Consider the following 16,456-nt stretch of genomic DNA (forward strand, 5'->3'; position numbering starts at 1 on the left):
AAGTTACAGTATATGATTATTAATATTAAAAAAAAAGTTACAGATCTGAAGTGCAGTTATGACAGTTTGATCCCCACAAACAGTTATGACAATTTAGGTGCAGATACTGTAGCGCAGGTAATCATATCAGCTTCCATATTATTAATGGTCTTAACTATCTATAAGTTGTCACAACTCAATTAGTGTTTCGTCGTAGCTAATTATATGCTGCTGTATGACAATTTTGAATGCAGTTTTTAATATATGCTTAATATTACATCTGAGAGTGATAAAAATATTGTATAACAATACAACATTACTTTTTTAAGTAATGGTTACATTTTTTTATACCTTATGAGTAGAAAAAAATAAAATTCTAAGAGAACTGAGTTTCTTGAAAGTTAAGGTAAATTGCAAGCAATCTAGTATGTTATACAAATTACACTTGGCTAAACAATACAGCAATTGGACAGCAACCCTCCTTTTGCACTCTCCTCTTTTTAAAATTTTTGTTATTCTCTGCTTGAACTATTGGGATGTTAATTTGCATATTATCAAGAGGGTGTCACAAATTACAAGAAGACATGTCAATCATTACGAATTCCACCCATGAAAGTTCTAGGATCAGGACAACCTCCAGTGAATTGAGCTTGAGAAAAGTCAAATCCTGGGTTCTGCACATCATCACAAAGGAGAGCATAAGCTAAAATAATGCTAACGATAAGAGTTCCTTAAACCAACTGTGAGGAAAACTTATCGTACCATACAGCACATCAAAAATTCCCCATAATCCTATTATAATATAAGTACTTATGTTGCCCCTTTAAAGCTGGGAAAAAATCATCAATTTTGTTCAGCAGCTAATTTATTCAAAACTATACAAACTAGCCCTTTTCATCCTCATTTCTAGTACAGAGAAATGAAGGGTAATTCAGGCATTGGTACAATGGATATTTTTTGGGTAGGACTACAAGTCATATATATATATATATATATATATTAACATCATCACTGTATCTTTGCATACTATAATCTAATCAGTAGGTCTGGCAACCCAAACTGATACACAAAAATCTTGTCAGTGATGAACCTGACTGACATATTGCATTACCAAAATTTGAGAATTTAGCCTAATTCTATGTGCAAACCTCTTCTTGAAATCTCTGGAGCATGAGGCGCTTCTGTTCAACGTCTGCTGAATATGCGTCTAGGTCACCTTGCCCTGGAATTGGTGATGCCCATGTTTGCCCCTTGTCTCTTTTCTGGAGTGTCACATGCATTATATCATCCTCTTTAATGCACAAAAAGATACACCAGTTAGCATGAAGCAAATAGCTTATAGTCTGGAAGAACACCTGATACTTTCCACAGGTATTATATTGTCTTAACCTTTATTTTAGTGGTGTGCAATGTTTGCAAATAACAGAAATGTCAGCAATGGTGGATGCTATTGCATAGAAGGTACAGCTCTGATGTTCAAATGAAAGAACACCAAAATTTGCTATTCTAGTTAGTTATGTAAAATAACTTGATATAATAAATGGTGCATACCCAAAGTCCAAAACGATGAATCGGTCTTGACATGAGAAGACAGATCATGCTGAAATCACAACCAAAACAATACAAGGGTGAAGGAATTACCTACACTTAGAACAAACTACGGAAACAAAAATTGACTTCAATTATGGAGATACCTTGTTACCCAGCTCACATGCAAGGGACTATAAAATATAGTCATGTAGTCTTGAGTTTGGTCTAGTACCGGTAGCAAATCTGTATGCACTACCTCAGTAAGGACTGGCATAACTTGCTTTCTCTAACTTCTCCGTCTATTTCAAACTTTATTTTGTGGTTACAATTTTATCACTGGAGCCCTAGTGATTGAACCTGAGATTTTGTCCACTATATTTATAGAAAAGCAGGTATTATCAAAGTACCCGCCAGGTCAGATGCAAATACCACAAGGTACAAATAGTTGCATACTAAGTTCCAAATTCAGTAAACTGACACGGCTGGAGCATTAAACCAAAAATTATATATTGTTGAAAGGACCAGATAAGATAGGAGTGTAGTTTCCTACTTTTTGAAACATTATAGTAAAAAGCATTTTAGTTCTTTGTAACGTGGCACGAGTGACACTCTTAGTTATGGCAAGCAAAAAACTTCCCATTTTGCACAAGAAAAAACATCTTATGATGTGTGCTTTTGTGGGGTCCATATCAAATTGCCTATAAAACTAAGGATCGCAAGTTCTTTGTATGCAAATTGTTGGCGTTGGTGATCATGTTGTCTAATAAATTGAAAATGTGAAGTGCATTTCACAATTTACATACATTGAGGTAAGGAGGATTTCCTTTTATGCCGAGTTCAATATGCTTCGATTGGATCTTACAATAGAAGAGCTTCTTTGGTACATTCTGAGGAAGATCTATGTACATGTCCACCTCTTCTAGGGTTTGGTCCCATTCAAACACCTTCTGACCTGAATGAGCAAACAATTTACCATTTTGAGGTTAATGGCCGGTACTGGATCAACGCAACAGCAAATAGTTATAAGGTTTGGTCTTATCCAAATAGTTATGCTACTGAACCAATTTATGTTGTCTATTGGCTCTTATGTTAAGCATAAATTACTCCCTGAACACTAATAAACCTTGTTCAAGGGCAAAAGAAACCAGCAATAATTGCAACCCACCCCCCCCCCCCCCCCCAACCCACCCACACACACCAAAATAAATAAATAAATAAAAAGACAAGAGGAAAAACAAAATAGAGAGGGTAATCCTGTAACCCTCTTTCTTTCCAATATATATCTCCCTCTGTAATTACCCCAATTTATTTTATTAACCCTCCAATCTCCAGTTCTCTCTATTACCCTCTTCTCATTACTGATCCAACTCTTTTAGTTCTTTGGCATTGAATTAAGATCTATTTTTACCGTTGTGCACGAATTTATGCCTCTTCTCTGGTGCTAGCTTCTCCGCCATTGTTTCCTGCTCTTTGGCTCTGATCAGAAGCTAAGCTAAACCTGTTAGAATTGAATTGATTTCAGTAAAATAGAATAGAATGGAGTTGATTTAGAATTGACTTAATTTGATCGAAAGCAGTGTTGAGAGAAGAAGAAGTTCGTTTGGATAAAAAATTATCTATTTACTACCATTTTCACCGCTGCAGTAAAAATGGAGATGATTTCTGAATGTTAAAATCAAAAAGAGAAGGAGAGTTTAAAAGAGGACTGGAAGCACCTTGTCGGAGCGTAGGCAGCAGAAAACGCTTTTTCACCTTGGAAGAACTGAACTGAACGAAGACGGGGGCAGAAGTGTCTTTCGCCGCCAAATTCTCGTCCGTACGAAATCTCTTCCGATCAGGCGAGCAGCGTCGATCTATTCTGTTTAGCGTTTGCGCGCAAAAAAAATTTATTAATAGAAAATTTTCAGCTCATAGAGTGGGCCCCTTTCCTTGGAAAGAGCTCGAGATATTTACATCAGCTGTGGATCGACATTTTGGATTCATTCAATTTCTTGCTGCGTATTCAGCCAAAAATTTTATTAATAGAAAATTATTTAAATAAATATCGATAATGGAGAATGGATTTGAGTTTTTTTAAGATACAGAAAAAACGTGATAATTTGGATGTTATAGACTATCACGGCCAGAAGCAGCCTGTTTCGGTCTCTGTTTTTCAGAAACGGACAATGTTTTGGCATGAACTGGTACTGTTCCAAGCCGTGATAGTCTATAATTTTGGACGTTATATACTGTCACGTTTTTCTTATATCTCGAAAAAAACTCAAATTCATTCTTCATTATCGATATTTAATTAATTAATTTTCTACTAATAAAAATTTCGGGTGTATTCAGACCAGAGTAATGTGAATATGGTATGTATTGTCAAATAGATATAATATTGTTAAGTAATTAATTGATTATTCGGAAAAATTCATAAAAATTTAATCGTCTTCAAAGATATATCAGCTGATTAATTGATGTAAACGATCATTTTTTTACAACAATCAGATATTCAAATTAAAATAAATTATTTCGAAGTGCTTCTCCTATTTATTGCGTTTGTAACAAAGATGTCTATTTATCTCTTTATAGCTGTCCTTGAAAACAACACTCGAGAATTAAGTAAGCTCTCATACTAAAGCTAATATCATGTTTGATTGAAGCATAACATTATGCAAGTATACCTTAAAATCATGCCATGGTAAATAATAAATGACTGAAAAATTAATAATCATATCCTGCGTTAAAAAATAGAAGTAATAATAATAATAATAATAATAATAACAACAACAACAACAGTATAATTATAAATTTGTAATTATATATACATCAATCATAGACAATTACTACATTCTTTTTCCAATTTAATTATATTGTTTCAATCATTCAATTGACAGTACTTTCTTGCTCCTCGGCCTCGTAAGAAAAATAATATCGTTAATTAATTATCATCGTTATCATTATTATTTGTGTGACAATGGTAGTCAAATAAAACAAGAAAATGTCGAAATTAAGACAATAATAACAATAACAAATGAAAACATAAAACAATAATAATCATAAGTAATTATTTTAAAGATGAAGTAATAGTAACAAAAGTAATCATAAAGATATTTTATTTAAATAATAATACTTAAAGTATTATAACTGAATAATAATAAAATAATGATATTAGATAACGTAATTGATTACAAAGATGATGATAATGACGATAGCAACAACAAGACTGATGATGACGATGATAATGATCAGGGGCGGAGTCAGACTTTTAAGTTACGGAGGTCAAAAAACTATAAATGGAGGTCAGTGATATAAAATGTTTATATTGTGAATGGGAGTCAATATTATTGTATCTATAGTATTTTACCTTATACTATATAAAAAATATAAAAAAATTCAAAATAAATGAGGTCAATTGATCCCATTCCTTCAATATAGCTCCGCCTCTAATGATGATAATAATATAGTTTTATTATGAATTGTGGAATTATTTAGTTATCTAGATCGATAAACTCCATTAGTTATAGAGTCGTCACTTTTTTCAAATGTCTTCTTTGAGTATAAATTCAACAAATAAATAATATATAAGACATTACTCCGATTAAACGTGATTTATGTAAGAATGAGAGAGATTTGATCCACAACAACCGACAAAAGTTCATCTGAAATGCACAAGAAATAAGCAATTGACACTATGAAACTTCATTGATAAATAAATAGTATATATTTAGACTTTTTACAAAGCCCATTTAATTTGAAAGTATTTAATTGATCCCGCACCAGTTCTCGTGCTTACAAGGGGCTAAGCTAAAGGATATCTCTGTTTTTGTATTCGTTTTATGTTGTTTTAATGAAATTTTAATTGTATAGTTAGACTTGAAATACTCTTAATGTGATTGACGATTTTGAAGTTATTGGAATGTTTTTTTCCACAAGTATCCAAATGAGGATGTATCAATTGGGGCATGGCTCTTTGGTTTGAATGCAAACAATATAGATGACCATCATATGTGTTGTCAGATCTCAGTATTATTTTTCTTTTCTTGCTACTAGGACATCTTCACACCCTGTTTGGATGGAGAGAGGAATGAGGAATAGAAAGAAATGCAATGTAATAGAAATGAAAACTAACATATTTAATATTTTCGTATTTAAATTATTAATGAGATAATATAAATTTAATTTTCCTTTCCGTTTTATTTCTTGTTTAGTCAATTAAATTTTAGAAGGTTAATGAGAAATTTAGTGACTGTTGTAGGATTGTGATGAAAAACTTGAATGAGAATTATATTTGTAAGATATAGAATTGAGTATTTGTATTATTTTTTCTAAAAACATTTGCGACAAAAATTATTTTCATATGTTACACCTCAAATTGGAAGGAAAACCAATTCTATTGATTACAATGATACAATAGTAAACATTTTATCAATCGTACTCTTCACATCCGACATAATTTTGTTAACCAAACACAATTAGACAAAATGTTCCATTCCCTCCCTTCCTCAACTGTATCCCTTTCAACTTTTCTCTTATTTAATTTAATTTTACGGGACACTCTCTATGTGGAAGGAAGAGTATATTTATATTTGTCAATTTTATTTTTAAAATAGCTAAATAATAAATTTTGAATTTTATGAATTAAAGAGGTTAGAATAAAGACTATTAATTTTTTTTTTCGAGTATATTAAATATTACAATATTTTCACGAAAAAATATGCTATTTGAAAATTCTATGGATACATTGGAAAATTTCCCTTGTATTTTTGGTCCAACAAAACCACGAGAACTCAGCCGCAACCTATTTCCACAGTCCCCATTTTACCCTTCATCTTCTCAACCCCTCGTAAAACCCCAAGTAGAGTTAAGAGTTAGAGCCAGCTCGAAGCTCCGACACGGCGACCATGGAGAAGAAGAAAACGCAGAACGGAGGGTCCGACCCGTTAGCGATAATGGAAACATTAGGCGATTTCACGAGCAAGGAGAATTGGGACAACTTTTTCTCTCTCCGAGGCACCGGCGACTCTTTTGAGTGGTACTTAGTCATTTCATTTCATTAGAGTGAACCCTTGTGCGTCCAGATTTACTGGTACTGTTACAGTAACAGTACCAGTACCAGTACATTTTAGTCACAAAAGTAAGGTTAATCGCATGGTTAATACCCGTACAAAATAAAATACTACTCAGTAGAGAAACTTCAAACCGAATTCAGCACCAAGTGGCACATATTGCTGCCTTGACTGCACTAAATCTATTTTTTAAATTAGAGAAAACAAAAGCCAATCAGGAAACTATAATAAAAGTAGATATAATATATGGTCCTGCTCTACTGGTACTGCCTTACTTGACAAGAGTATCTCTGCTCTATTTATCAATCAGTGGTGTAATTTATTGAAAGGCTTGGCGAATTAAAAATTTACAGCTTGAATACGGCAATTTAGCCACAGTACACTGGTGACAGATGATAATAGCAGTACGAACGAAACTGCTGGCATTAATGGAACACAACTCTTCATTGCCGGTGTATCCAAGTATCCAACTTTTATGGGTTCTATATAAGCAATAAAAAGGAAATCCTGGTGTTGAATCTTTGATTGATTAAAGTTGTCAGTGCTAGTTGCCAATACTAAAAAGTTGGGGTGAAATTTGCAAAGACAGCTAGTTTAATGTGATTTTACATTGTAGGTATGCTGACTGGCCAGAGCTGAAAGGACCATTGCTGTCTCACCTCTCTGCTCCATCTGATTCAGTTTCAAGTACAGATCTGGTTGAGATCCTTGTACCTGGTTGTGGCAGCTCCCGTCTCTCGGAGTTTATTTATGATGCTGGGTTTCGCCGCATCACTAACGTGGATTTCTCGAAAGTTGTAATATCTGATATGTTGCGGCGATACGTGCGGTCGCGGCCTGAGATGAAGTGGCGCATAATGGACATGACTAACCTCCAGGTAATAAATACCCTGTGCATGTGTTTTTGTCCATGCGTGCATGCTTTGAGCATGAGTGTGTGTGAGAGAGAGGAGAGGGGGACAGGGAATTAGGGAGGGATGGAGGTGGAATATCAGGCATCTTCACATGTGCACTTACAGTCAGACTTGTGCTTACAGCTACTTGTACGGCTAAATATATTAAAACCAAAATAATCTATAGAAAGGGAAATATCAGAGCAGCCCCATGTACTACTGGTACTATTTTGATTTATGACAATTAACGGATGAGCTATTTAAGTTTTGGGTTTACCAGCCAAAATGTTCAGTACAGACTGGCATGTGATGGTGCAGCTACTGGCACCACCCAGCACAGTACCAGTTATTCATCTCTTGCTTTATGTTTCTTGTATTTTGCTTTTCTGTATAAACAAAGCGAACTAACAGTTCAGTTGTTTTTAATTGCATTTATACATTTTATTCTACCAATGTTTATTGTTTTTTAATTAGTTTTCCGATGAGGTGTTTGACATAGTCCTTGACAAAGGAGGTTTGGATGCTTTAATGGAGCCTGAGGTTGGGACAGCTCTCGGGAGTAAATATATTAAAGAAGTAAATGCTTTTGTAGATCTTGCTGATACCTTATAGTAACTGTTGAAATCACATCCTTCACCTGATCTCTCTTTCTGACAATAAATAATATTTTTTTTCAGGTGAAAAGGGTACTTAAGAATGGTGGGAAGTTCATCTGCCTCACTTTGGCTGAGTCTCATGTTCTAGGTTAGTTTTATTTCCAATTAACTAAATAATATGACATGACACTTTGCTATCAAGTTCGGTACAAGTACAGATGGTTTAGCCTCTTTGTCTTGTTACTTGTTAGGTTCTAAAATTGTGAGTGTATTGAGTGTCCTGGGTCAACAGGCCTGTCTTTCTGTTTCTAATTTTGATTTTTCTTTACCAAAAAAAAAAAAAATAGAAATGATAATATCATGTGAGATTCTTTCACTGATTGATTGTTAATTCAGTTTTATTGTGGTATAGTTGACTGTGCAGTGACAATTCGCATGATGTACTTTTAAGTTCTTTCCGGGTTCAACATTAAAGGATCTGATTCATTCCCTGTGGTACATTTTGTAGGTTTGCTTCTTCCTGAATTTAGGTTTGGTTGGGAGATGACTATGCAAGCCATACCAAACAAACCATCTTCTAAATCTAATTTCGAGACCTTTATGGTGGTAATAGTAAAGGGTAAATTCGCAACACCAACTCCAATTAAATCACTTTTCGATGATACGGCTCTTTCTTTCAGCACAAAGCAGGTGCAGTTTGGTTGTTTGATTAATTTATTTTGACATTTTGGAGATTGCTTCTTCTTATTTGGGTTATCTTTATGTTGTTCCTTGGCTTGAACCTTCTTAATTGAATTGAGGGTAAAGTGGCGCAATTGTACAACTTAATGGGGTAAATTTGGGCTGGTTGCAGAATTGAGGTAAATCCAGTCTTGGTTTGGGCTTAATAGTGTATAATTGTTGGCTGGATTGAAATTTGTATGTATACAGGATTAAACTGTTAGTCTCAAGAAGCAAATTCTATAATTTTTCAGGTGAATGCAGTAGTAAATGCTGTTGAGAAGGAGAATAGCATCAGAATCCATTACTCGTCAGGTGAAGATGTGCTATTCTCTTTGAAGGATTTACAACTGGGGGCAAAAGGAGAATTGAAGGAGCTTATTCCTGGTCAAAGATTTCAGCTTATTCTTGGTGAAGAAGGAAATTCTCTATATTGCTACAAAGCTGTCCTGTTGGATGCTAAGGTGCAATCTGAGCCATTCACGTACGACTGTGCCATATTTATCGTCCCAAAGGTTGACACGTTGAAACTTAAAAAATATTTTATGTATGCCCCTATTTGTTTTTTTTTTCAACACAATCTACACATACCTAAAGGAATTGGAAGTATCACACATACCCCTCTTTTCTTATATGTTCCTTTAAAAGATAGGAAATATCACACATACCTCTCTCATTTGAATTTTTTTTAAATACCCAAACAACCCATATTTTTTCGTGATTTGTCGGAAACAAATTATGAGTAATTTGGGTATGTTTGGATAAATATGGGGATAAGTTTCGCAGAATGCTATATGTTTTCAATGCTTACATGATTTTTTGACATATGGAAGGGTGGCATACATCAAAAGATGAGGATCCATTGACAGTAATTTAACTTGGCAATCTTGACAATTGTCAAACATAACTTTGAAAAGAAACAATTTTGCAGGCAATGATCTACACAATACATGTATTGTGTCTAACCCATACAATACACGCAGCGTGCCTAAAAATGATGAGATTCGCTGCATTCATCACCCGTTCATCAGATGATGTGAACTTTTTAATGATCTGAATTAATGGTCCCCAATGCATTATCAAACGATACTTGAACTGCACAAAATTTTATAAATTGGCTAGCTATATAATTAGATAACACCCATAAACTTATTTAGTGGTTTCCAAGCTTTTGTGATTGATAAGAGAATTATTGTCAAGGTTGTGAAATAATTCCTTTGTCAAGAAAGCCCGTCCGTACATTAAATCACACTATAAAGTATTTATGAGAAAACAATGTGAAAGCATGCAGTCATTAACAATAGGTACTATGTCAAATATTGTAAAAGCTAATTGATTGTTGGAAGGAAACAATTAGATTGTTAACTCTTGCTTGCTTAATAGAAAGGTTAACAACAAGTATGAGATAAACTTTTCTGAAGGACCGCATACAATGCAGTAGTAAGAGGGTTAAACATTGTGGTAAACATCATCTTTTCAAGGGGCAGACCTGAATTATGGACTTAATGTCCCAAATTAGGAGAAATATTTTGATTAACTCATTGCGGTAATTTGCATCGGAGTTTCTTGTGAACTTAAAGCACATTAGAGTATCTGGTCTGCAAGGATATATTTGCTACTTGTATGTTTTGTATAGATGAACTTATTATTGTTTCTTGATCATAAGACTAGTTTAGAGATTTGACTATGATTTGTTAGGTTTTCAGATTCGAGCTCATGAGTGGTTATTTTCCTCTGAGGAAGGACAATGGATGGTCGTGGAGAACTCAAAGGCTGCTCGCCTGATCATGGTACTTTATTAGCCTTGAAATTGAGGCGAAATTGGGTAATTTTGGGTTAGTACTGGTCTTAATTGAGGCATATATGACTATGGTTTACTTAATGCTCAGTTTAACAATTAATGGTTATTTGAGCTCGATTGAACTCCATATCCGTCTTACTTGCCATATTGAGGACATAGGGCTAAATTACTGCCAAGTTTATTCCCAAGTGAGTTATAACTGCTGAATTATTTAGATGGCATTTGATTATGGAGGCTTAATTGCTATTAAGGGTCTGAAGCTTAACTGTAGTTAATTTGGGTCTTACTTGCATCCTTATAATGCACTTGGAATTTGGTCAATTGTATTAAACTAGGCTAAAATCAAGCATAGTTGATGCACATATGCACAACTATTGAACAAAACTCAATTGCCCAATCAAAGGTTGTTCAGGTTAATATGACTCGACTTTGGTGGGTTGCTGGTACCTTCTAATTGCAATTTCTTTTTTCCTCTTATGGATTGATGAATTACACTTTATTAAAGCTTTATTTGTTTGACTATGCATAGTCGGCCAAATTTGTGAATATTAAAGGTGCCATATAAGGCCATTTGGTGTCCTTTATATAAACAAGCAACTATTTTTGCTGGGTCCATATAAATACATCCACTTTTGCTAGTGTATATTCTGAGAGGTTAATAAACAGTCATGGTGACGTGCCATTTGTCATTTTAGGTTTTCTTGGATTCAAGACACATGCACGCTAGTATGAAACTTATCCAGGTATGCTTTTTTCAAGTATTGTTTCCAATTCACAAAGAGTGGCACACTGAAACAGAGCCCTCTTTCTCACACTTACAACGCATGAGGATGTGTGCTTGCAGATCTCTTTTTTCTCACATACACATCACACAAACAAGCACACTTGCACACACACTCACACAAACAAACGCACACTTCTTTTTTCTCTCAGACATACCAATAGGGTATACATCCATCCAATCTGTTCATGTACAGGTGTATACATTCTGTAGTGCTTAGTTTTATGGTTAATTAATTTCTTTTGAATTTTCAGTCTGATCTCTCTCCACTCGTTGTACATTTAGCTCCTGATAAAGTGGAAGATCAGTCTCTGATTCCGTATGCCTCTCTCTGTCCTCTCTTTATCCTATCTAGTTCTATTATGTGCTGTAAAAGTCTAGTATAGCTTCATATTATATAACTTCCTCTTGATTAACCACATTTCATTATTAATTGATTTTTTGTTGTGGCAATTGTGATAACTTAATTAAATACATTTTATTATGGCATCAAAGCAGATGTCATCTGGTGAAAACCCTTTCAATTGTTTAATAATTTTTTTATTGGTTTGTATATGGTTATTCACTCTATGTACTTGTTTCTTTTTTTTCTTTTTTTAACTTTTGCACATGAATATTTTTTAAGATATATGATGGCTGATGACGGTATCAAGCAGAGAAACATTGTGGAAAAGGTACTATATTTTTTGCACTGTTTGAGATTTTGCAGTGTCATATATAATTTCATCATGAAGCAATATAAGCTGTAACATTGGGTTTTCTCTGTTTGTTTATCTGGTTGTGTACTTTCTGTTTGTGAGAATATATAATCTCAAGGTTCCACCGGATAGTCTGATATGTTATCGTATTGCACCCCAATTAACTCTCTGCTGCAATTATTGATTAACCTCAATTGAATGCAATTTTGCCTTCACAATACCTCATTGTGCAATTATTAATTTACTTTAAGGTGTGAAGATGAATATGCAGAGCATACAAAATCAACACTGCACCCCCATCAAAAAAAAAAAAAAATTGTCTATTTCTAACCTACAGTTCAAATTAGGACCATAATGCATCTGCTGGTATATACATGTTTATACTACTGTGGTACTGCTACAAGAACTTTGCCTGCATCTGCTACTAAAGGTTTAATTTAGGAGACTTTTTTGTTAGGTGTTTATTTTATGTCCTCATTTTGTTTGTTGTTTTCCCTTTTATCAGGCTGTATCTAAAATTACTGGCCCTATAATAGTAGAAGACGTAGTTTATGAAAGCCCAGATGAAGAAAACAATAGCAGTTCAACTTCTGAAGGTCCAGTGTACCGGCGCCTTGTTTTTGAGAGAAGTGCTGGTTTGGTACAGTCTGAGGCATTTTTAACTAGAGAAGGAAAAGCAGAACAAGATAAAAGGGTTTTGCCTTCTGTTTCCAAAAAGAAGAAGGGCACCAAGAAAAATAACCTATGCAGAGCATCTGGTAAATTTTGACATCTTTTTTGCGCGTTTTTATTTAGTTGGAAAATTTGAGTTCGTTTGTATAGCAAAGCTTCTAATGGTAGTTTTCTCTATCCGACTGTCATTATACCTTTTTCCTTCTGAATTTTACTTGAAACATCTCGAGATGCTTTCAGAATATTATGAAATCATATGCCAATAAGAAAAAATTCCAATTTTATTTGGTGTTTCTACTTTAATATGATGTCATGTAGTAAAACTTTGGAGGGTTCATCTTTCATGGATGCATGGGGCATTTTACTTTTCTGTTCTAATGGTAGTTCTCTTTATCTGATTGTCATTATATCATTTACCTTTTGAATTTACTTGAAACATTTCGAGATGCTTTCTGAATATTATGGAATCATATGCCAATGAGAAAAAATTCCAATTTTATTTGGTGGTTCTACTTTAATATGATGTCATGTATTAAAACTTTGGAGGGTTCATCTTTCATGGATGCATGGGGCATTTTACTTTTCTGTTCTAATGGTAGTTTTCTCTATCCGATTGTCATTATATCTTTTACCTTCTGAATTTGACTTGAAATATCTAGATATGCTTTCTGAATACTATGAAATATGCCAATGAGAAAAAATTCCAATTTTATTTGGTGGTTCTACTTTAATATGATGTCATGTAGTAAAACTTTTGAGGGTTCATCTTTCATGTATGCATGGGGCATTTTACTTAGCCTTGAGAACATGGAAAATGCCCCATTATCTTACCTTCCCATCCAAAAAGCAATGCTTTCATCCATGGAGAGGATTTCTGTATTTCATTTCTAGAAAATAGGAAACAATTGTGGATGTAAGAATATTTTCTGCTTAGTAAGATTTTCCATGTTCTTTAAGGGTGTATATATAATGCTTTGAGGTTTCAAAGGGGTATTGATAGAATTGGCCTGTATCTTACTCTTGATTACACTTTCTTTTTTTTTTGTTGCAAAAATAGATTCCAAGAGCGATTTCAGGATCGATCATACCAGGCTAGCAAGCTCATACCATACTGGTATCCTTTCTGGATTTTCACTGATAGCCTCTTCTCTCAAGACAGCTGTTGAAGCTGGAGAAAAGGTGAGAATCACTAGTGATGTGTACCATAGTACCATTCTTCGTTTTCAGTTTATGGTATCACCAACATCTGCATACATACTAGTTTTTAAGCTAATCTAACATACTAAAACAAGAGCTTCAATTTAGGTTAAAGTTGTTATTGTCGGTCTAGGAGCTGGGCTTCTACCAATGTTTCTTCATGAATGCCTTCCTTTTCTTCAAATAGAGGTATGCTACTTTTGTATGTAAATTTTAATATTAACATGCTTTGAGGTACAGATACCAATGTTCAGCTTGATACCAGTTTGATTAGAGACCTTGTCAGTACCTTGTAAGTTCCAGGTAGAAATGTCAACTCAAAAATTGCTGGCTAAGGGTATAATCTTAATACACTTTTGTACATACTGGCACTTGCTCTCACTGGTAAACCATTGATAAGTAACTTGGTTGACGCTACAAGTGATTTATTATTGAAACTCTTTGTTTGTTTAAATATTATGGCATACCAGTACTGATACTGCGCCTGTTCAAGTGCCAAACTTGTACATACCAGACTTACCAGTTGTAATAGAATCTATACTACTGTTTCTGGGTGAAAGTCATTACTTATTTTCTTGTGGCGCTAAATTTATCCAATATTTGTGGAGTAATTTATATATTATACCAAAATGGTAGATATTTTTATTTAATGCTTGTAACTAACCATGGTACAATGAAGGTTATAGAGTTGGATCCTGTAGTTGTCGATTTGGCAAAAAAGCACTTTGGCTTTATTGAAGACCAGCAAATGAAGGTCTCTGTCTCTCTCTCTCCTCTTAAAATTTGCATATTCAAGGCATCAGGATAAATAAAGAAATCTAAATGGCACACTGGTAGATCTAAACCCTATCACAGCACGGCCATACCTGTGTCAAGCACTTTCTTTTACTTGCAAAATATGTAATAAAAAGTAATCCACCAGCAGGGGTCATACTGATTTTTACATAACTTTATGGAGCCCCAACTTTGAGCCAAACAATTAGTTGTTGCTGGATAAAGTATGAATTGTGCACAATAACAATTGTTGAATTGGATTTTTTTTTTTTTCTTCTGTTTCCTGTTTTTTCAGGTACATGTTGGGGACGGAGTCAAGTATGTTTTCCAATCTACAGAAAGAGAAAACGACAAAAGTAAAGATGCCTTGTCTAGTGGAACCAAAAATAAAGAGACCACAATCCTTGTTATAGATGCAGACTCATCTGATCTAAGGTCTGTAACTTGTGCATCTTGTACTAGAGATTTTCGGATTCAGTACCCCATACCAATTGCGTTAAGCATACCAACCACCAAGTATTACATGACATATTTCATTAATGTTTCAGTCTGTACTGTGCTAGTTAGATCCACTATACCGATTTATATTGGCATCCATAATGCTTTAGACCATGCTTGGCAATATATATTTTCCTTGCTTGGGGATTATTTTCAACAACTGAAGGTGAAATTAAAACTTGAGCAGGGTCATGAGACCCAATTTTGGTGCTAAAGAGTTGGTCATACCGAGGCTTGAACAACTAGGGGCTGGAGTAGAACTATACTATATACAGTATGTATTGATTAGAAATAGTTACATTGACCAAATTTGCATCCGTTGTTCTGTATTACACCAAAACCCTCTATGGATATTTAATTTGTTTTTGTTTCTTCCAAATTATTATTATTTTCTGTTAATTTGTCTTTTTCTCCTATCAGCTCGGGGTTAACATGCCCCCATCCAAATTTTGTAGAGGAAGTGTTTCTGAAGGCAGCAAAAGAATTTCTATCACAAGGGGGTCTTTTTGTAACTAATCTAGTCTCGAGGTCAGCAGCTGTCCGAGAAACTGTTATTTCTCACATGAAAGAGGTAAGACATAGTATAGTTCTTTTTTAATTTATTATTATTTATTTTAGGGTTTGTAGTCGTGTGCGGGTGTGGAAGGGGGTTGGGGTGGATTTTTCAAAGCAGTACATAGTGTGATTTGAGGTTTTGTAGGACTACAACTGACAACATGCCTTTTTTCGTTTTTATTATTTCAGGTTTTTGATCACCTGTTTTCGCTTCAGCTAGAGGAAGAAGTCAATGAAGTCCTATTTGCATGCACTAACAAAACAAAAATCGAAACCGAAAAATCTATAGATCTTGAAAAGCTAATGAAGTTTCCTGTGGAGGGTATAGAAGCAAGCGTTTCTACCCGAATCCAAAGGCTGAAATGATAGATGTACTTTCTGCTTTCATGGAATTATGTGACTTTATGTAGCCTATTTTTGTTATTTAATACATTACAAAATTTACAAAACAAGAGTTTATGCGATGTTAGGATTTGAGAGCATACTTAGTCTTTAGATAGTCCCATTTTGATAATTGTTTCATATTTCAGTACGAAGGTTAAGCTATTTTAGAACATAATACGGAAAGTCTTAAGTAAATTTTAGCCTGTTTTGTATTTTTCAACATTTTGTTTTAGCTTATTAGGAAAGAAATATTGGGTTCTTTAAAAATCTTATATCGGATCTGTATTGTTTTATCTAGGCTAAATATATCTGATAACAAATATCATGCCA

General features: G+C 34.2%; 2 protein-coding genes across 4 annotated transcripts; one reads left to right on the forward strand and one right to left on the reverse strand.

Annotated features, from left to right (window-relative positions):
• Positions 1 to 369: 369 nt before the first annotated feature.
• On the reverse strand, positions 370 to 3,338 carry LOC144552135 (uncharacterized). 3 transcript variants are annotated; one of them, XM_078300249.1, is made up of 6 exons: positions 3,278 to 3,338; positions 2,918 to 2,996; positions 2,313 to 2,461; positions 1,531 to 1,579; positions 1,128 to 1,270; positions 370 to 653 (listed from the first exon to the last, which is right to left on the reverse strand). In XM_078300249.1, exons 2-6 carry the CDS (start codon positions 2,964 to 2,966, stop codon positions 567 to 569), a joined length of 477 nt encoding a protein of 158 aa, XP_078156375.1. In that variant the 5' UTR covers positions 2,967 to 2,996; positions 3,278 to 3,338; the 3' UTR covers positions 370 to 566. The 3 variants fall into 3 exon arrangements, with proteins under 3 accessions (XP_078156375.1, XP_078156376.1, XP_078156374.1); XM_078300250.1 differs by having other exon boundaries at positions 2,918 to 2,985; positions 3,262 to 3,278; XM_078300248.1 differs by lacking the exon at positions 3,278 to 3,338 and having other exon boundaries at positions 2,918 to 3,234.
• A 2,891-nt stretch (positions 3,339 to 6,229) lies between these two features.
• Positions 6,230 to 16,221, forward strand: LOC144552136 (S-adenosyl-L-methionine-dependent methyltransferases superfamily protein). Its single transcript, XM_078300251.1, has 17 exons — positions 6,230 to 6,523; positions 7,174 to 7,435; positions 7,925 to 8,026; positions 8,128 to 8,194; positions 8,555 to 8,736; positions 9,021 to 9,281; positions 10,473 to 10,556; positions 11,263 to 11,310; positions 11,603 to 11,667; positions 11,974 to 12,022; positions 12,552 to 12,804; positions 13,776 to 13,897; positions 14,024 to 14,104; positions 14,595 to 14,669; positions 14,985 to 15,124; positions 15,608 to 15,758; positions 15,932 to 16,221. The coding sequence occupies exons 1-17, from the start codon at positions 6,393 to 6,395 to the stop codon at positions 16,106 to 16,108; spliced, it is 2,250 nt and encodes a 749-aa protein (XP_078156377.1). The 5' UTR covers positions 6,230 to 6,392; the 3' UTR covers positions 16,109 to 16,221.
• Positions 16,222 to 16,456: the final 235 nt, after the last annotated feature.

The sequence above is a fragment of the Carex rostrata genome, chromosome 3 (genome assembly GCF_964058835.1).
Source record: "Carex rostrata chromosome 3, lpCarRost1.2, whole genome shotgun sequence".
In the NCBI taxonomy this organism is placed as follows: Eukaryota; Viridiplantae; Streptophyta; class Magnoliopsida; order Poales; family Cyperaceae; genus Carex; species Carex rostrata.

Coding starts and splice junctions, on each gene's coding strand:
- LOC144552136 (XM_078300251.1), top strand. CDS start 6,393: ATGGAGAAGAAGAAAACGCAGAACGGAGGGTCCGACCCGTTAGCGATA. Junction 9,282..10,472: donor CCATATTTATCGTCCCAAAG/GTTGACACGTTG, acceptor TTAGGTTTTCAG/ATTCGAGCTCATGAGTGGTT. Junction 13,898..14,023: donor CTGTTGAAGCTGGAGAAAAG/GTGAGAATCACT, acceptor GCTTCAATTTAG/GTTAAAGTTGTTATTGTCGG.
- LOC144552135 (XM_078300249.1), bottom strand. CDS start 2,966: ATGGCGGAGAAGCTAGCACCAGAGAAGAGGCATAAATTCGTGCACAAC. Junction 1,580..2,312: donor GAAATCCTCCTTACCTCAAT/GTATGTAAATTG, acceptor TTGTGATTTCAG/CATGATCTGTCTTCTCATGT. Junction 1,271..1,530: donor TTCATCGTTTTGGACTTTGG/GTATGCACCATT, acceptor TGTGCATTAAAG/AGGATGATATAATGCATGTG.